General features: G+C 30.5%; 1 protein-coding gene across 1 annotated transcript in view; it reads left to right on the plus strand.

The window, feature by feature from the left end:
- The window catches only part of LOC145314023 (intraflagellar transport protein 81 homolog), a 33,346-nt gene extending 12,545 nt beyond the window's left edge, over window positions 1–20,801 (plus strand). The window contains exons 15-23 of the mRNA XM_080153748.1: window positions 1,694–1,787; window positions 5,086–5,146; window positions 5,786–5,850; window positions 7,104–7,264; window positions 9,428–9,515; window positions 14,234–14,314; window positions 15,474–15,557; window positions 16,214–16,269; window positions 20,210–20,801. Coding sequence (XP_080009874.1) covers window positions 1,694–1,787; window positions 5,086–5,146; window positions 5,786–5,850; window positions 7,104–7,264; window positions 9,428–9,515; window positions 14,234–14,314; window positions 15,474–15,557; window positions 16,214–16,269; window positions 20,210–20,240 — 721 coding nt within the window. The 3' untranslated portion in view covers window positions 20,241–20,801. The remainder of the gene's footprint in view (window positions 1–1,693; window positions 1,788–5,085; window positions 5,147–5,785; window positions 5,851–7,103; window positions 7,265–9,427; window positions 9,516–14,233; window positions 14,315–15,473; window positions 15,558–16,213; window positions 16,270–20,209) is intronic.
- The last annotated feature ends 780 nt before the right edge of the window (window positions 20,802–21,581 follow it).

Genomic DNA, 21,581 nt, shown 5'->3' on the forward strand with positions numbered 1-21,581 from the left:
AAATGCCTTGCCTAGGAACTAAAACACTATGGCATACCTATGTTTACCAGGGATTAATATTGGGTATTAGACGATAAATGGATTTGCATCCTCAATATAAGAAACAAAATTGCTCCTCCCGTATGTTTAATGTTTGATACAGCTATTTTTAACAATCTAATCAAGATTTAAATACAAATCCCCAAACATTTTAAGCAAACGAATTAGAAAATATGATAAAGCTTTGAGTACCAGTATAATTTACATTTCAATGCTCCTTCTTACCCTGCGTTTTCACATATTATTATGTAAAATGATAAAGGAGGCGGGCTTTTATGATTTTTCTCGTTGGTATGATATTGTATAAAAGATGGGAAAACATCAGAGTTAAATAAAACAGATAAGAGAGGATATTGTTTTGTACTATGGATCTTTTTATGTACTATGCAGTCAACACTCAGGGATCTTAAGGGATAAGACAATGTATAATAGATTGATATATAACACCCACAATAAGGATGAACAAAATTACCTGTTTGAAAGAAAATAATGGACACTGCTGCTTTGTGCCTATCAATCAAGATTTAATAACTATAATCCAGTGAATGGTAAAACATGATTTGAATACCAGTATTTATTTACAGTCCAGTGTCCTCTCTCTCCCTCACTATCCATGTGCTATGCAGTAATTCCCCCCCCCCCCCCCCGACGCTATTATTTACGTATAAACAATGAACATGTTAGTAATTCATTTGGATAATTTTTTTTTTTAAATATTCATTTTTTACTTCTCCATTAACTAGCCCTTGCGTTACCCTACCCTGCAAAGCTACCTAGTATCTGAAATGACCTAATCTTACCTGACTTTAACATTTACCCCCCCCCCCCCTCACCTTTTTCTTAAAATTTTTTTTACTTAGGGGGTATAAAACCTCAACAGGGTGCTTTAATTCTTTTTTCATTGTTTTTATAGCAATAAAGACATGGCATTAGACCAACCAACACGTGTCATTTGAGAATAGGTGTACACCTAAGATTATCGTTTTAGGAATCTCCATACCTCTCCTTTATGCTAATAATCTATTAATGCCCATGTTTATTTTCCTCTTTATATTCCCTCCAATTAATCACATTCAAGGTCAATTTGACACAATGCCGTCTCAACATAAGATCAAACAACAAGATGACAACATCAATTATAGCGAAACTCTAAATCAAAACAGTAGGACAAACGAACATATACACTTGTAGAGAGTCAAAATTTAGAATATGTGTCTATGAATATAAACAAAATTTTCTGCAAATTTGTTGCAAATTTACTTTAATACAGGATATTGTTCAAGGAAATACTTTGAATTTTAAGGTTGTTTAAAAAATAGCTTACCTGTTAACATTATACTTTTTTGTTTGTATATATCAAGGATTTTATCATATAAAAGACGTTGAAACGGCCATTGTCTGCTGGTTATTTTAAGTTCGAGTAGAGTGAAATCTTGTTTCAATGAAGATTTCCAGGACGATAATGTATAATGTAAAAGGCGTAGAATCTACATAATTACTTTCAAAATATAGGTACGTCCATATGAAGCATCCTGAATTAGAAATTGTTTAATATTTGAAAGCGTTGTAACTCTGTAATAGCAATGATACTCGTGTGTCCCAATATTTTATTTGCTTTGCTTTTATGTATGTTGTTATTCTTGTTCTATTTCAGATCTCGAGAGGAAGCATTGATAGAAAATCTGTCAAGTGCCGAGGCGGAGAAAGGAATTTCTGGTTTCAGGGAGACCAGGGATAATCTAGAACAGGTTTGGTTTTTATCTTCAGAGATATAAGGAACAGTCGAGACTGAGAAATAAATTTCTGGCTTCAGGGAGACCAGGGATAATCTAGAAGAGGTTTGGTTTTATTTTCAGGGATATTAGAGACAGCCGAGGCTGAGAAAGGAATTTCTGGCTTCAGGGAGACCAGGGATAATCTAGAACAGGTTTGGTCTTTATCTTCAGGGAAACAAAAGAATATTCAGGGAATATTTATGAATGAGAAGTAATAGTTAAAATCTTCGTCTTTTCGTAATATTGATCACACTTAAATAGGCTTTTCATATATTCTGTCTATGTTTGATCACATGCAAAAAATGCTCCCTCCTTCGGAAACGAAAAAAAGTAGATATTACAATTTTAGTTTTGTGATCATTATATTGACAAAATAATTTGGAAAAACCTTTTTATACGTGAAAATGCGATACATAATTTTGTCGTATTTTATGCCAAAAAGTGAATAAATTATAGAATAAAAATCATACTGTAAATGATATATCATTTCAATTTTATATTTTAGTAATATTTTTGTGATTTTATGTTTAAAAACCAATAAAATACGTAATAATAACAATAAAAATATATCATCGTTTAAAATACGATAAATCTTTTTGAGATTTATAGAATATAAAAACTTTTTAAAAAATATATATATCAAATGCTTTGCCAACATCAAAGATACACTAAATAGGAACAAGCAAATATTCAGTTTAAAATCTTTAAAAATTGGTTGCCACTACCTTATCAATCAATTAAATAAAATAAAAAACTTGTAAAAAATATGTTTTAGTACTTACAACGAGCACTTTTATATAGGTTCTTATACATAATACAACAATTTAATTTGATTTCAAGGAAATGAGATTTTTTAATCTATATAGAGCAAAAATTAAATTTCCTCAGAAATCCGGGAGGGAGGTGACAATGGCGATTTAGATAATCTACATCACATCTAAATCGTAGTTTTAATAATTACATGTCAAAAAGAAAATTATAGGAAGATTAATTTATTGTCTGTGTCATGTGTCTCAAATCCCTGTACAAAAATAATATTTTGCTTCCTAGAATTATGGAATAGTTGGTAAATTAAATTTTAAAGATTATTAAAGTGGAATTAAATGATATTACGTGCAGATGAGAAAGAACTAATATATAATAAAAAACAAGTATAAGAACATTCGTAAAGGCGAAGCTCAACAAATCAAAGGGTCAGACAAACGAATTTTGATAACGCTTTTAATTTTCAACCTGTTTTAGAAGTCTCGACGATAATTCTGTATAAGTTGACATACTTAGATTTTAAGACTTATTAAATCAGGGCTCGGCACCAACGCCTCAGTCGCGAATAAGCCTTAAATTCAAACCTGTTTTGATGTTTTGAAAATAATCTATAAAAGGGATTGACATATTTGGGACAAGTTTAGACTTCCAGCTGATTTTTAGAATTGTAAAAGGTTTATTTCTCTGTGGCTTACAGACGGCTAACGAGCCCCGTATAATATTATATAATGTTTTCACTTTCATTATACCTCATTGTCATATAAATCAAAATTACAGAAAATAAAGGAAAATAAGACATCATTTAATACATTTTGGCTCCATTACTTGAGATTTTTTTTTTTTTTTTTTTTTTAAATACGAATTACATTTTATTTTTAAAAAATGTTATTTTCAATCTTTGTTTATTTTGTATGGTGTGGAGAGACATGATTGTTTATGATGATATTATTCACCAGCAGGACAACAAACAATTTTCCAAAGAGTTTTTTTCCATGGAGAAAGGGAACATTGAACTTTATGGTCCCCAAAGTTTTATAATTGTGCTCTTTCATTCATAGTCTATCAAACTTTAATCTTCAGATAGGGCAACTTTTGTTGATTATAATTTGGAGTGTAGATCAACTTATCATCCTTGTCCTTGTCCATCTTTTCACAAATAATAGAATTTTGCAATATTCTTCAATCTAAATTGGAGAAAATTTACACCCCCACTCTCTAATGTATTTAAAGAAAAATAGTTTTTCTTTGAAAATACCATCAATCTATTTTTTTTTCATTTTGAGAGTCTTATTTGCTTGTCTAATAACTCCACATACTCCTAGTAACTAGGTAGGTCTAATTGAAAGTAAAAAGGATAATTTCAAAAAATGAATGAGCGTTGGAGAAATGCTCTGAAGATGCCAGGGCTCGGCAGCTGCTCCTCAACTAGTATGAATAATTTGTATCTATCGAAAAGATGGATTTTCTGTTTAGGAACAGGTTTAGACATTCAGTTGACTCTTTAAGCTATGACGATTTTAATTAAGCTTACGCGCGGGTGACGAGCCCTGGAAGATACAGATGCTGGCGTCAGCATAATGCAAATATCAATTCTTTCATACAATATTTTCTCACAAATACTAAATATGATAACATCCAGAAATAGCGAAGTACAAAAAATATAAAAAGGGCAACGGGTAAAGTTGTAAAGCGGATGTTATAAAAGATAAAAAAGATAGAAAATGAAAGAAAGGGAAGAATGTATAAAAAAAATCTTTAAACCTTTCATTTGAAAACACATAATTGTTTTATTTTATAAATTATATACTTAAAACTATAATTAAATGAGCATTCTATCTTAAATAGCAGATGAGAAAACGACATACTTTTTACCATTGCTTTTCTAACTGAAGGACTAACAGACGGACTGACTGAGAAAGTAGTCAGCTTCGCTTTTAACAATATGTATTATAATATCTTAGCTGGTAAGAAATAGATATAGTGCATTGTATAGCAAATCCTTTGGGATAAATAATTCAAATATTTATAGTTTATGGGAAATTCTACAATTTATCGTTAGTTGTATTATAATTTTGTACCATAATTGCCACAATTTGAAACAAAAAATGTCTTAATAAAACTAAATCTATTTTTCAATAATTCAAGTTATTGTGGTCATTATGTCAAGTAAATGAATATTGCCTTTAAAAAAATAACGCCATACAATAGAAATTACCAATTATAGGCCATTGTGAATTTTACTATTGGTCAATTACAATGTATGCTGGCCTATCATTTTAAAGGCACTATTTTTATAGGTACTAAGTTGCTTTAAAGTGACCCCTCAAAACAGACATGGTACCTTAACGTGTTAAAATGATTTCGTGTCTTATAGTAGATTGCAGGCTGCAAAAATACCTTCCATAAATGACATAATAGGTTTTAATCAAACAGATATTAATTGGTTTCAAAGCCATACTGGAAAGAAAATTCCATCAAAATACAATAAAAATATTTTTTTGTTTAGGTTGCAGAACATAAAGCAAATCTGGATGATTTGAAAGGAGAAACATTGGAGGATATGTCAGGTAGGGGAAAGTGGTGATTATATGATAATACCCTCCAAAATATGACCTAAAAGATAATACCCTCCAAAATATGACCTAATAGATAATACTGTCCTGAGTATTACCTAAAAGTTTTAAAATAACTAGGGTTGTTAAGAAGTAATGTTTTTTTTTTAAATGATCGAATACTTAATTTTAGTTCTATAAAGAAAAAGCAAAAAAAATTGAAAGGGATGCATTTTTATCTAGGGACAAAATTTAGTTAAAAACCTTATTTAGACCTATAATGAGCTTCACTGCAAAGGAGACTCCTATCTATGCAGCAGACAGCGAGATCCTTAGCAACAGCCAGACAGATTTGGAGCTGCACCCATATAAGCATTAGTAGCGTTTTAAAAAGAAAGGGGGGGATGGGGGTCTACCAACTACAAAATATTTAGTTTTCAGAAGAAGTAAGAGAAGATTAACTTATTTTTACCAATTACGAATTTTGGCTTTCTCTCTGAAGGGGGGGGGGGGGTACTATCTTTAAAAGATATAAAATGATATATATTTCAGTCCTGCAGTTAACAAGATGTTTCAGTCCAGACAGATTGATAAACATACATCTTGATACTTTAGCAATTAAGATATTTTCTTTTTAATATTTCTGTTTCTTAGGTCTTGTACATCAACTGACCATGAAGATATCTGAAAGAAAAGCCCGTTTAGCTCCTATAATAAAGGTAAAAAATGTTTTAAGTAAAGCTTTTCTATAATTATGTTCGGTCCGTTTTTTTGTCAGTTCTTCCATCCGACATTTTGCTCATTAAGTTATGACACTCTAAAATTGTTAATGTTCGTATATCCAACCTTCTGATTTTAGAGCTTGACTTTTATTTATGTTATCATCCTTGTTTAAGAAGGACTCTACAAACATGGTATGTTCTTTGAGTTTCATAAAGAGGAACTCGAGTCGCGACCTAAATCCCGTCATATATAGAGATAAAAATCAGTTTTTGTTCGTTTTATCTTTAATAAGAAGGGAAAATGTATTGCCATGGAAAGTTTGGAATTCCAGATAAAGGCCGTGCAATTAAAATGTTGATTGGCTGCAAGATTATGCACTTTTTAAATCAAAGATAGACAAATTTAAATAGCCATTGGTTCTCCTTACCTAACTTAACATTAAAAATAAAAAGCATCTTAATATAAATAAGAGCTTACTCAAAATAGTAGTGATGACAAAAAAAAACTTTTTTATATTTTTTGTATTTAATGATGTCTTGTTTTTCTTAAACCTTTCATTAAATATCTCAATTGTCATTTTGAGTTAATATTATTAAATAGAGTACATTGATATTGTAATAAACATATTACATATTAAGAAATATTTCATGGAATTTTTAATATAAAATTTTTTGACAAACACTAGATACATACTAATATTATAAAAAATATGCCCACACAACAATCATTATCAAAATAACGAAAGGAAAATTCCATGTGTTGTTTTTTTATTTATGTGTTTTTTTTGTAGTACATTTTTTGCTGAATAACAAAGAAAAAAAAACAATAACATATTTATGTATTTTTTATATTCTTTTATGTATTATTTAATAAAAAGATTCCAAAAATCTAAAATAGTTATTAAAACAATCGACGTTGATTTAATTTACATACATCCCCAATTATGATACACCAAATGACCCCTTCTGGAGATTAAAATAAATATTGGATAAAAAAGTGTTTAAGACAATGATATAAAGTGTTTATTATAAACTTTGGGCACAAGTATATAATTCAGGTAGGGTTGGGACATTACACTGTTTATTACATTAGTCCCCAAAGTCATCTAAAAACGTTTTCTTATTCGTTGGGCTAACAACCCTGAGGACTTTTATTGAATTTTGAATGGTTGTTTAATTTAGTGGAGTGTCTAAACGTTTCAACCACCAATTGTAATCTACAAAAGGAGTAATTTTTTGTATACTTTCAGGAATTGCGTCCATTACGTCAAGACCATCAAGATTTACAGATAGAGTATGATGAGAGGAAGAGTCTCTATGACTCGACCTCGCTACAGCTCAACTCTAATATGTCTAAGTTAGATACAGAGGTCAAGTCGCTTAGAGAGGAAATACTAGGCTCGGAATCTAAGTAAGTTTCAGTCTTATATAAATCAGATTAAAAATGACGTCATACAAGAGAAATGTTCAATGATAGGCCAGTATACATTTTACCATTGGTCAATTACAATGTATACTGGCCTATCATTGGTCATTTCTATTATGACGTTATTTATTATTAGGCACTATAAGCTGCTTCGTTATATATCTTATCTTTATATGAAAGTAACATTTTGTTTGTCTATCTGTCTGTCGTTGTGTCTATCTGTGCGTTTGTGCCTTTAGATATCAAAGATCACTAAATTGATTGAGGTCCCCATAAAGGGAACTTTACTTAGGAAGGATTTAGGCTATTTGCTTTCCAATTATTCCCTCCCCCCTCATTATATTACAGAGCTTCTAGATTGCACCCTCCCCCATACTTTCTAATAGCATAATATATCATATCTATCTATTCATCTTGCTAACGTACTATCTATCTTCTAAATTTTCCTATTATAATCTATATTTTTGTTTTTTCACTGATTAAACAACAGATAGAGCTAGAATAATCAAAATAATTTTTCCTTTTTCCTGTTTATTTTACTCTTTAATCAAATATTTATATTATAATCCTTTTTTCTCTGTCTCTGTATTTTTAGTAGCAAAGCTACTCTATATTTCTAATTGAATGTTTGTTGGAAAAGGGAATTTCTAGGCTCCTTTTTAAGATAGATAGTTCAATTTTTCCTGAAAGTTACCAATACCAATGTGCATTTAGTACTTAATTTGTCTGTTGGTCTAAGAGTTATTATATCCTTATCTATAAAAGTTTTACTTTATATATCATTTATTTTTCTCACTCTCACTTTATCCATTTTAATTAATGTTTTTTTTGTTGCTTTCCTACTTACGTATGTTGCCAACCTTGTTTACAACCTATTCTCTCATTTTTCCCATTAAAAAAATCATTCAAAGAAAAATATTTTCTGCACATGTTGTGATTATCTTGATCTTATGTTTGGATTAAAAATATTATTTTAAGGATCTTATTTTTTTCTGTCTTTTTATCTCTATTTTTGCCAATCTAATTCTTATCAAAACCTCTTTACATATTTCGAATTTTATATATCTATGTAATATAAAATCTTTCTAAAGGTGTATCTTTATGTATTTCATTATCTACTTACTTATCTTCCGTTTAATGTACTTAACTTCATGGCTTTCTATCTTATCCCTGCTTTATTTAAATTTTTCCATCCATCTTTTTATTTATAATTTTATAATCTCTTTCAATTTATTATCAAATCAACCTATCTATCTTTCTTTTTTTTATCTATCTGTCTTCTATTTATCACACTTCTACTTACATAGCTATTTTTCTTTATATAAATGTTTCTGTCTGTTCATATGTGAATCTATCTATCTGATATGATTATATATCCACTAGATACCATGTACTGGATAATCAGACAAAGTTATTATCAAACTATCAGGACCTATCTATCTATCTAATATGATTATATATCCACTAGATACCATGTACTGGATAATCAGACAAAGTTATTATCAAACTATCAGGACCTATCTATCTATCTAATATGATTATATATCCACTAGATACCATGTACTGGATAATCAGACAAAGTTATTATCAAACTATCAGGACCTATCTATCTATCTAATATGATTATATATCCACTAGATACCATGTACTGGATAATCAGACAAAGTTATTATCAAACTATCAGGACCTATCTATCTATCTGATATGATTATATATCCACTAGATACCATGTACTGGATAATCAGACAAAGTTATTATCAAACTATCAGGACCTATCTATCTATCTAATATGATTATATATCCACTAGATACCATGTACTGGATAATCAGACAAAGTTATTATCAAACTGGCAGGACCTATTTATCTATCTAATATCATTATATATCCACTAGATACCATGTACTGGATAATCAGACAAAGTTATTATCAAACTATCAGGACCTATCTATCTATCTAATATGATTATATATCCACTAGATACCATGTACTGGATAATCAGACAAAGTTATTATCAAACTATCAGGACCTATCTATCTATCTAATATGATTATATATCCACTAGATACCATGTACTGGATAATCAGACAAAGTTATTATCAAACTGGCAGGACCTATCTATCTATCTAATATGATTATATATCCACTAGATACCATGTACTGGATAATCAGACAAAGTTATTATCAAACTGGCAGGACCTAGTTCAACAGGAAATCAAGCTCTATGTTTCAAACAAGGTATTTTATAATTATCAATTATTATTCATAGTAGTATTCTTTGTATGTTGCTTAAGATCCCGCTAATCAATGAACCTAGGATGGTTTTAGACTATATCATAACCAATTAAAAGTTTCTTTTAGGCTTTTTTAATGCCCTCCCAACCCTAGTTTCTAGGGGTGCAACCGATATATTCTATTGTTTTTTTTGTCTATCCTTCTAAAGATCTCGTTGACTACTAAACCAATTAGTTAAAGGAAGTTGGAATGGATTTAGGCTATTTCTTTAAAATTAAAATTGGTTGAAAGCCAATTACCACAATGAAAAATGTTGAATTTCTTTGAGACCGTCTGTCTATATTAATTTGCAATACTATTATTGTCACGCGCCTTTCAAAGTATTTTTTTAAGGAGTATTTCAAAGGATAAAAATGGTATTCTAATTCTAACTTCAAAGGATAATAAAGGATAATAAATTGGTCTCTTAGTTGGTACTAAAGATCAAAGAATTATACTTTTTATCCATTTGTATTTACATCATTATTTCCAGCTTAAAATCCTAAAAATAAACAAATGAAAAAAAATTTCAATGAAACAACATACGAGGACCTTACAATAATTCTCACAATTGTGTGTTTTAATATGTCTTTTAGATCTTTTCATGAAAATACCCATTCTCGAATTTCCTTCTTCTGCTAACCTAAAAAGTTACTTTAGGGGCCTAGAAATACATGTACAAAATTTCAGCTCTTTATCTCTACTGGCGACCTAGCGCCAGGCATGTAAAATATCAACAGATAACGGTAGAACGGCGGTTTTAACAATATCTCAGTAATGTGCAGGTTTTAAGCTCTTCTGCATATTTCAATTTAAACACATAAGGCCAAAGATATTATATCCAAAAAATCTTTTGTCAAAGTCTACTCTACACCTAGCGCCAGTCAGTTTTCTAAAATAATGCATTTTATACCTGTGAAAAATGAAATCGCCAGCGCTAGGTGTAGAGTAGACTTTGACAAAAGATTTTTGGACTATCATATCTTAGGCCTTATGTGTTTAAGTTGAAATATGCAGAACACCTAAATTCACCTTCCAAGCCATTCTCTAAGCATTTTGATTTTTTTTATGAAATAACGGGATTTCAAAACTGCCATTTGAAAAGGCCTAAAAAATATCTTTTTTTGTCCTTTTTTTCACTGTTTATAGTTACAACTTATTAAGATATTATTCTCAGTTTTAAAAAAATTGGCGCTTCCAGCACCAAAACCGGCAAAAACAGGCAGTTAAACTTCTGTACCCCTACTTAACCCCCTAACAGACCCCCCCCTCTATCTCGGCTCCTGTTACAGATAGAGACATAAAACTTTTTTCTGGTGGTTCATGTGTATATTTAGAGAAAATTGCTTTTTCTAGTCATAGCAATCAGACCGCTCCTTATCCGCTTTTTAGCGGCCAGCCGCTAAATATTTAAACAGCTGTAGAGCAGCCAATTTTAAAGCTAAGAAAACCAAATTTTATGACAAACTATTATTTTTTATAACAAAAAAAATACCTATTCTGACCATCGCCGAAAAACGGCAAATAACAGAAACTGCCAAAATTGGCAGTAAAACGGCGGTAAGCGGCGCTAAATAATATTTTTATCTGTTTATAGTTACAACTTATTAAGATATTATTCTCTGTTAAAAAAAATTGGCGCTTCCAGCACCAAAACCGGCAAAAACAGACAGTTAAACTTCTGTACCCCTACTTAACCACTTAACAGACCCCCCCCCCCCCCCTCCATCTCGGCCTCTGTTACAGATAGAGACGTAAAACTTTTTTCAGGTGGTTCATGTGTATTTTAGAGAAAATTACTTTTTCTAGTCATAGCGGTCAGACCGCTCCTTATCCGCTTTTTAGCAGCCAGCCGCTAAATATTAAAACTGCTGTAGAGCAGCCAATTTTAAAGCTAAGAAAACCAAATTTTACGACAAACTATTATTTTTTATAACCAAAAAAATACCTTTTCTGACCATCGCCGAAATACAACAAATAACGGAAAACGCCAATTTTGGCGGTAAAATGGCGGTTGGCGGTGCTAAATAATATTTTTATCTGTTTATAGTTACAACTTATTAAGATATTATTTTCAGTTTAAAAAAAATTGGCTCTTCCAGCACCAAAACCGGCAAAAACAGGCAGTTAAACTTCTGTACCCTTACTTAACCCCCTAACAGACCCCCCTCTCTATCTCGGCTCCTGTTACAGATAGAGACGTAAAACTTTTTTCTGGTGGTTCATTTGTATTTTTAGAGAAAATTACTTTTTCTAGTCATAGCGGTCAGACCGCTCCTTATCCACTTTTTAGCGGCCAGCTGCGGCCAACCGTTTTACTGCCGAAATTGGCAGTTTCCGTTATTTGTCGTTTTTTGGAGATGATCAGAAAAAGTATTTTTTTTACAGGAAAAATAATAGATCGTCATAAAATTTGGTTTTCCTAGCTTTAAAATTGGCAGCTCTACAGCTTTTTTAATATTTAGCGGCTGGCTGCTAAAAAGCAGATAAGGAGCAGTCTGAACAGCTATGACTAGAAAAAGTAATTTTCTCTAAAAATACACATGAACCAACAGAAAAAAAGTTTTACATCTCTATCTGTAACAGGAGCCGAAATAGAGGGAGGTCTGTTAGGAGGTTAAGTAGGGGTACAAAAGTTTAACTGCCTGTTTTTGCCGATTTGGTGCTGGAGGCGCCAATTTTTTTTTAACTGAGAATAATATCTTAAAAAGTTGCAACTATAAACAGATAAAAATATTATTTAGTGCCGCCAACCGCCGTTTTACTGCCAAAATTGGTGGTTTCCATTATTTGTCGTTTTTTGGAGATGGTCAGAAAAAGTATTTTTTTTATAGGAATAATAATAGATCGTCATAAAATTTGGTTTTCCTAGCTTTAAAATTGGCCACTCTACAGCTTTTTTAATATTTAGCGGCTGGCCGCTAAAAAGTGGATAAGGAGCGGTCTGATTGCTATGACTACAAAAAGTAATTTTCTCTATAAATACACATGAACCACCAGAAATAAGTTTTACGTCTCTATCTGTAACAGTCTGTTAGGGGGTTAAGTAGGGGTACAGAAGTTTAACTGCCTGTTTTTGCCAGTTTGGGTGCTGGAAGCGCCAATTTTTTTTAACTGAGAATAATATCTTAATAAGTTTTAACTATAAACAGATAAAAATATCATTTAGCGCCGCCAACCGCCGTTTTACCCCTAAAATTAGCAGTTTCCATTATTTGTCGTTTTTTGGTGATGATCAGAAAACGTATTTTTTTGTTATAAAAATAATAGTTCGTAATAAAATTTGGTTTTCTTAGCTTTAAAATTGGCTGCTCTACAGCTGTTTAAATATTTAGCGGCTGGCCGCTAAAAAGCAGATAAGGAGCGGTCTGACTGCTATGACTAGAAAAAGTAATTTTCTCTAAAAATACACATGAACCACCAGAAAAAAGTTTTATGTCTCTATCTGTAACAGGAGCCGAGATAGAGGGGGGGTCTGTTAGGGGGTTAAGTAGGGGTACAGAAGTTTAACTGCCTGTTTTTGCCGGTTTTGGTGCTGGAAGCGCCAATTTTTTTTTAACTGAGAATAATATCTTAATAAGTTGTAACTATAAACAGTGAAAAAAGGGACAAAAAAAGATTTTTTTTAGGCCTTTTCAAAGGGCAGTTTTGAAATCCCGTTATTTCATAAAAAAAATCAAAATGCTTAGAGAATGGCTTGGAAGGTGAATTTAGGTGTTCTGCATATTTCAACTTAAACACATAAGGCCTAAGATATGATATCCCAAAAATCTTTTGTCAAAGTTTACTCTACACCTAGCGCTGGCGATTTCATTTTTCACAGGTATAAAATGCATTATTTTAGAAAACTGACTGGCGCTAGGTGTAGAGTAGACTTTGACAAAAGATTTTTTGGATATAATATCTTTGGCCTTATGTGTTTAAATTGAAATATGCAGAAGAGCTTAAAACCTGCACATTACTGAGATATTGTTAAAACCGCCGTTCTACCGTTATCTGTTGATATTTTACATGCCTGGCGCTAGGTCGCCAGTAGAGATAAAGAGCTGAAATTTTGTACATGTATTTATAGGCCCCTAAAGTAACTTTTTAGGTTAGCAGAAGAATGAAATTCGAGAAAGGGTATTTTCATGAAAAGATCTAATGTCTTTTAACTACGGCAGCATGAAACTACGGCAGTAATCAAAAATCGTCAATTTTTTACTTAGAACATACAAACCATACTATAATTTCAGATGTAGTTGGGGTCAACACATAGTAAAATTAACGACCTTTTCAACTGCCCCCCATATATGTACTATTTTAGATTTATTTCGATTGTTGGCTATGACGAAGCCCAATCTGTCCCACTTTTGAGCAAGAAGATTCTCTTTTCTCCCATCTCTTTTGAAGAGATTTTCTTCCCCTCCTTCCCTTTTTCTTTTCCCTTTATATGACGTCATATAGGAATCGTCTTGCTCAAAAGTGGGACAAATTGGGCTTCGGCTTGGCTATACCTTATTTCTGTATTAAATCTAGTATAATAACATTTATAAATAACTAAACATATGTTTACGTATATCAAACAATGTTTTAAAAAGCAAACGCTAAAATTACCCCATAATGTTTCCCATGGATGGACAGAAGAACGAACATTTCGAGTGGCTTTGTTACTAAAATTCTACCATTCTTTCTATGTAAAGCCTGAAGATAAGAAGAAAAGTATGAGAGATAAGTTTCAGAAGATTATCAGTGAAGGAGAGAAACGTGGCAAAGCATTAAAGGTAAAACTTTTCACTATCAGGGATCTTAAGGGTTAATACAATAGACGATAGGTTAATTTGGAATGATTATATACAAGATTACCCGTTCTGTAAATCAAATTATTAACTGAAAATTTTGGACGTAAAACTAACCAATTAAGACCAAATAAAGTACCCAAAGTTTTAAAGCTTATAAAGAATAAACCTAGTCAATAAATCAGAGGTGGGTTCTTTAAGAACCCACCTCAGGGCACAGATGAAATTTACAGTTCAATGGCCCTTCCTTCCAAGATTTTACTAATCCTATTCATTTACAACTTGGATGTCTAATATATTATAAACTAGAGTTGGCTCGATATAACTATCTCACTATTGGCTAGTTTTCTATAAGTACATATCTATTTAACTATTTCAATTTTCCTCCCTCGTCATTACTATCTAAAAGAAAGAAGTAAATATTTAATATTTTAATGATTTTAAAAAGATTTCTTCAATTATATTTTTTATTTACATTACCATCACCAAAGGGTTAATATGATTAAAATTTTAGTTTTAATATTTGAACACTACGGAAGTGTCGCCACAATCGAATTCTTTTAAAACAGAGTTTTTTTGATTTTCTATATTATGAACGTATATTTTTTGTTTATTAAATCAAGAATAAATACTTCAATGTAATTCAAATATCAACATGGATTGAAAAACTTTATTCATTCCATAAACAAATAGAATAAAGGTTTATCGCTTTGGTCAATGAGTGTTTAATGAGGATTATTGGAGCACTATGAGTTTTGAACATTTATTCCTTGGAAAACTTGAGCTCATTTATAGACATTTATTTCCTATACAGATCTGACATGGATCTTGAAGCAATAAAGCAGGCTGTTTTGTAAATGTTAAAAATTGGAAGAATCTATTAAATAAAAGTTATCGCAAATATACTTAGTAAATAAAGAATATATTTTTTCGAATCAAACGCTTTACTAAGTTCTAAGTAACACTAAATCAAATTAATTAAATTGACAAGTTATTATTAGTTTTACATACTGGGGTTATTTTTGGGGTTGATTTACCCTCTCAAAGATAGCAAAAACGCTACACCTACACACACACACACATAGACATCCTATTACTTTTATATAAACAATGTACTATTTCTGTATTCTGGTTTTTTTTACAGGATGACCAACGAATAATCCGGGAGTCAGTGAATGACAATGCTAAACAAACAAAGCTTTGGTCAGATTTAGAGAGACTTTTTCAGGTTGGGTATATTACACTTTCTTGTTCTACTATATCAAGTAGTAAAATTTTCCCTGAAGCTTAAGATTTCTAGGTGAACAGATTGATTTCTTAATTTTAGGTAATCTTCATATTGGTCCTGGGTTGGTTTTAAGCTATTTTTTTAAAGATTTTAGATTAAGCTTTTAAAGCTATTTTTCTTGTTGTATATTACACTTTCAGTAGTGTAGCACATATGTATATGAACTACGTGTTGTTTTCTTATTATACAACAAAATAGATACATATAAAGGTTCCATAAAAAGTACAACCTAGGCGGACCAGCCATTTCTGAGACCTTTAGCTTCAGACAAAAATAAATCTCACTACTTTATATCATAGGATAAAAACTAAGTTTCTTATGGACAAAGTCGTCCTAGGGTCGAAGCTTTTCCTGAATTAGAGTTTATCCATCATTTGTCTGTACGTTCGGCCGTAACGGATAACCATGATCGTTTGTTTATTATTTTAATGAGACTGTTATCCTTTGATTATAATTAGGGACCATATAATCACAGCAAGTTACAATAAATTTTAATCTGATTTCAAAATAACATTATGTTTCAATGTTGTTCTTTCCGTCTGAGTGTTGATTAAATGGATGTTTTCATCCTTGTTTAAATTAACATGTATTCTTAGGTGAAAAAAGAATGCATGGAGAGAGCCAATCAAATGGGTGGCGCTACAATCCATAGGTAAAGTATTTAGATATATTCCCTGACAATTTTTAAAACTAAGGGATGTAGTTTTATTCTATTTTAAAGAAGGTGGGGAACAATGGACTGAAAATTATAATGCTCACCAAAGTTTACATTCGCTGGCCTAAAAATTTGTGTACTTTTATTCCATATTAATTTGTTACTTTTAACTTTAAGGGTCGAAACTTTTCAAACAATAATGATAATACAGGAAGGGTATATTTGTTGATTAACATCCATCAAAAATCAAAGCATCAAAAGTATCTTGAATTAGGTTTTGTTTAAATATCAGAAATCTTCTAGAATTTCTTTACAAATAGAAGATTAACAGAAAATCATGAACTAAACAAATGTAAAAATTAAATTTCATATTTTTTTAATTACTTTTTTAGGAAAAAATTTATGGTAATTAAGAATTGGTCTAGATTAAAATCTTATAAGAGAGATTAAACACCTACACAGAGATTAGACTGATATCAGCAAATTCAGGGTCCGAATTTGTACAATACATTTTTGTTACAAAATTTAAATATAAGACCAGTAAGTATTTTCCCTGAAGAGTAGAGACCAATCGGTGTATCGGTTACATAGATCTTCAGCTTTAGATAGACAGACGGACAGACTGAAATCGTTCTACTTTGTATTATAGATAGTCTAAATTTTTACAAAATAATTAAAGGTTTATTGACTAAAAGTCAAGTATTTATTTAACTTTTATAAGCAGTACATCAGAAAATATTTGTTCATGTACTTTTTAAACTAGCGTACATACTTGTACTACTGGGTACCTACCACCACTAGACATACTCCAGTGTACTTCAGAAGATGACTGTCTTAAGTAAATATCATTTGTACTTTATTTATTAACAACAAAGATTATATCCACAATTTAATGCAATAAAAAAAAAGAATACGTTTTAAAAAATCAATTATAAATTAAGCTGTTGAATTGTACAGCGTTTTTTTAATAATTTAGGTTAGTTTAAGTAAAGGTTAGAAAAGTCCCGCTTGGAAGTAACCTTGGAATAGGATCCCGCATAATTACAGGCTACACGTTAAATTGAGTACTTCTCTCACTTCTTTTTACCCTCATACTATTCTCTTGACACAGAAGAAAAACCTATAAACAAAGTAGCCTAAAACCTACCGCAAGACTTCAGAAATAAAGTAGCCCGAAAGCTATACCAAGCTTCATTATAATGGAAATTTTAATTGATTCACTGGTAACATACAGTCGAACAACCTGTTACTTTTAAATAAGGATTATGCTAAGAAGAGGCTCTAATTAGATTGAATAATAGAATAAATAATGTCAAAACCTAAGCTTTGTTGAACATATTCATAGTGTGTAATATATTCTGTTACTGTCTCAACTTGATGTATAAGCAGGGTGGGAGGGGACATTGCGCTCTTTATTACACTAGTCCCCGAAGTTTTATAATAATGTTTTCTTTTTCGTTGGCTTAACAACTTTGGTGGCTTGATTGGTTGGTTTATCAATTTGAGTGTCTAAACGTTTCAACCACTAATCTACAGAAGGGATTATTATGTGTATCATTATTTTATCAGCCATTGTATAATCCCTTTAGATCCCTGTGTATAACAAAACTCATTATCTCTCATTACTTGAAGTACATATTATGTATTAACAAAGTACAACCACATGTATAGAGAAATTATACACTAATAATGTGACAAATAATCAGTATCCCAAGAATGAACACAAGATTAAAAAGTACAGAGCAAATAATTACTACTATAATTAAAGTAAAAGAATAAAAAGTAAAGAAAGTTCAATTGGGTCTTTCAATATCAGCCAATAGCGTCGGTTATATATACACAACCAATAGGAATTTGCTAGCAGAGGAGAAGGTCCCCACCACTTCAGCCAAGTAGTTATCTGGGTTATACAAATAAACTAATTCATTTATTCTATAATTCTGCTTCTAAAATTTAAAAAAATTTTATATGGTTTAAAATGTTTTTTATTTAAGCATTTTTTTTTTTTTTTAAATTCACTATGCAAAATCAGATGCTGAATTGGCCTTTTTTCGATAATAAATCTTTTTTTAGTACAAAGGAATGTTTTTTTAGAAAATCTCATATACTAGTAAAAATCGATATTAAATCACTAAACTGGATAAAAACTGGTATTTTTAATGTAATATATGTAAAAATAATCGTTGATTAAAAAGTATTTTGGAAAAAGTAGTAAAGAAAAAAATCTTGCTGTCCTGGCTCTTTTCTTTTAAACAGTAATAAATTAAAGTTATTTTTTTTTATTTAAAGTTATTTTTCTTTCAATTTTACTTTAAACTACATGTTTTAAGATATTTCAACTAGTTAATGATATATTTGAGAACATTCTAAATTAAAATACATTATAGATAAAGGAAAATGACAATAGCTTAAATAGCCAAATACAGCTTTATATTAAACTTTTTTGGCAAGTATTTTTCTATTGAATGTACTCCAGAGCAATGAATGAATTTTGACTACTCCCTCGAGACAAACTTGAGATACAAACTTCATCACTACAAGTGTTTTAACAATCAGGGGGGGGGGGGGGAATAATATTTTGACATTATCTGTTATCTTGATTTTTTTTATATAACCTTAATTTCAAGTATTAAAATCAAGTCCCATAGATTTTTAAAACAATTAAATGAGAGGCATTATAAATTGAATGAGATTATAGATGGAAAAACAGCCGTTTCAGAGATGCTAAGAGACAAAAAAAACATATATCTTACAATTTTAGATACTTATATTTGTACTTTTGTTTGAACATATTCTTGACTTGCAATGTTTTCTAACAAAATAATTTAAGAAATGGGAAAGAAGATTCTGTCCTTTCATCTTTATAATGAAAAGAGTACATTACTGTAAAGTACAATATAAAATAAACCTCGTATGCTATAGCACTTAAAGTCAGGTCAGACAATCCAAAGATAACTCTTGGGTGCAGTATCTCCTTGTATGTCTTAACATATCTGCGTATTCAGTGTAGTATTACAGACAACCAACCCATTAAGCAACCAAAAGGGAGATTTTTGGAAGAGCTTCAATTTTATAATGAGATAGTTTAGCCTTCTTCTAAAACACAACTCTTAAAAGGAAAAGCTACAAAAGCTTGGACGTAGCCAGTAGTTCAACAATATAGTAAGACAAGAGACTATAATTGGATATGATAAATTCTCTGAGTGTAAAAGTCTCTGATACTTCTTTATTATATACTAGCGGCTTCGCCCCTAGCCTCTAGGGGCTTTGCCCCAAGAGGTTTGATCAAAGTAATTTTTCGTGTTTTAGATTTTAATTAAAGAAAATTTTTTAAAAAAAATATTTTTTTATTTTTTTTTTTTGGGGGGGGGTTAGTCGACCCCACTATTTTAATTTTAGTTTTAAAAAGAAAATATTTTTTTGGGGGGGGTATTTTTCATTTTTGGGGGGGGTTAAGGGTGTCCCACCTCCCAAGAAAATAGTTATAAACCTTTCCGGGACCTATGAGAAGCTACCCTGTAAAGGAGAACCCGATCAGTTCAGCGGTTAGCGAGATCCTTCGCTACAAACAAACAGACAGACAAACAAACAGACAGACAGACAAACAAACAGACATCGTTATACTTTGTATTATAGATTGAAATATATTTCGGTGAACATGGCACCCTCGATACACATCCCTAGTGATCATAAACAAATTTAACCCCTTAAGTAGATTTAAATTCTTGTAAAAAGTATGAACATTGCTAGTGGTGAACCAAATCAACATAAAAAAGTACCCAAACTTTAGAGCCAACGAATATATCTTTTATCCCTTTTGTATTCTTATAGAAACTCAAACCAAATTTTTGTTCGGAAAAGATTACGTGGTAATTTTTTTATAGTTTATTATTTATGATACATGTTATTTTGTTTTTTATACATTTTATTATTTCAGGACGGCTGGAACAGAAACTTTGGTTCTTTAAAAACACAGCACAGTTTCAACATTCAAAATAAAAGAAACACAAGAAACTTTTTAATAATCTTTTGCATAATAAATTAGATTTTATGTTTGTCGGATAAGATCTCGGTAACCACTTTATTGTAAGAGTTCTCGATTTTAGAGAAGCTTTACATCATGGCTTCGACTCCTTTATCTTTATGTTTTTGGAAGATTGAAGGCTATTTTTATTCTTCTCCCTTCGAGTACAGAGCCCATAAATTGTATAGTCGTCGCCGCTAGTTAGTTAAAACGGTATTTATTTATTTAGTTAAAGATAAATTACTTAAACATTTCAAGAAAAAAAATATTGTAAAAATTGAATAAATAAAATTAAAAAAATAATACTTTTAAAATGTATTTAACTTAAGCATAGTATTACTTCTACTCGTACTCAATGTATTTAACATGTTTAAAGTTTTAATCCTGGTATTTATCTATATATCAAGGGATTTAAAGTTTCAAAACGCAGAATATACGCAGAATCTAATTTTCATACTAACTTGTATCTAAATTTATGTACATAGAAATAAATGTTATTTTATAATTAGACTTTTTAATTAATGAAAGAAAATATTAGAACAAAGAAAAACGTGGGAACTTGTGATGTTTGAGGGGAAGCCCCCAGTTAGGTCTAAGTTTTGAAAAGAAAAAGTAATGAAAATATTTGTTTGGGAGGTAGTGTCTTTTCTTTTTGGGAGGCGGTTTCTCTTGGGAGGGTGATGGTACCCACCTATAAAATTGATATAAACCTTCCCCGGACCTATGAGAAGCTATAGTGGAAGTGAAGAACTATATCGGTTCAGCGGTCAGCGATATCCTTTGGTTCAAACAGACAAACAAACATCCTGTTACTTTTTATATATTTTTTATCTTTGAAATTTTGTATGTTCTTTAAACTTGACTACTTTACCTTATCATAAAGAAAGAAATCTATTGTAGTAGATACGTAGGTTTCATAACTAACTATAATTTATTAAATTTTTCATCAAAATCTAAAAAATAATAAAATCCTGTGGAATTTTATCAATTTCTTTAAGATTATTAAAAATTAGAAACTACTTTTTATAAGTAAAATAAGTATGATTTTTGAATTATCATCTTATATTAAATTTATTTAGAATTTGGAAAATTTAAAATTTTTTGTTTAATGATTTCTTAAAAATATATTTTTCCATAGACAGAAGAGCAACAACTTTATTTAAAAGGTAGTTTGCATTATTATGATAATTAAGAAAGCCTAAATATTAAAAAAAAATCGAAAAGCATTTTCGTAAGAACGTACTTTTGTTGAATTCTTTCATTTCATGTTTTTTCAAATAAAAAT

This window comes from Acartia tonsa, chromosome 3, assembly GCF_053477335.1.
Source record: "Acartia tonsa isolate MP-2025a chromosome 3, ASM5347733v1, whole genome shotgun sequence".
NCBI lineage: Eukaryota > Metazoa > Arthropoda > Copepoda > Calanoida > Acartiidae > Acartia > Acartia tonsa.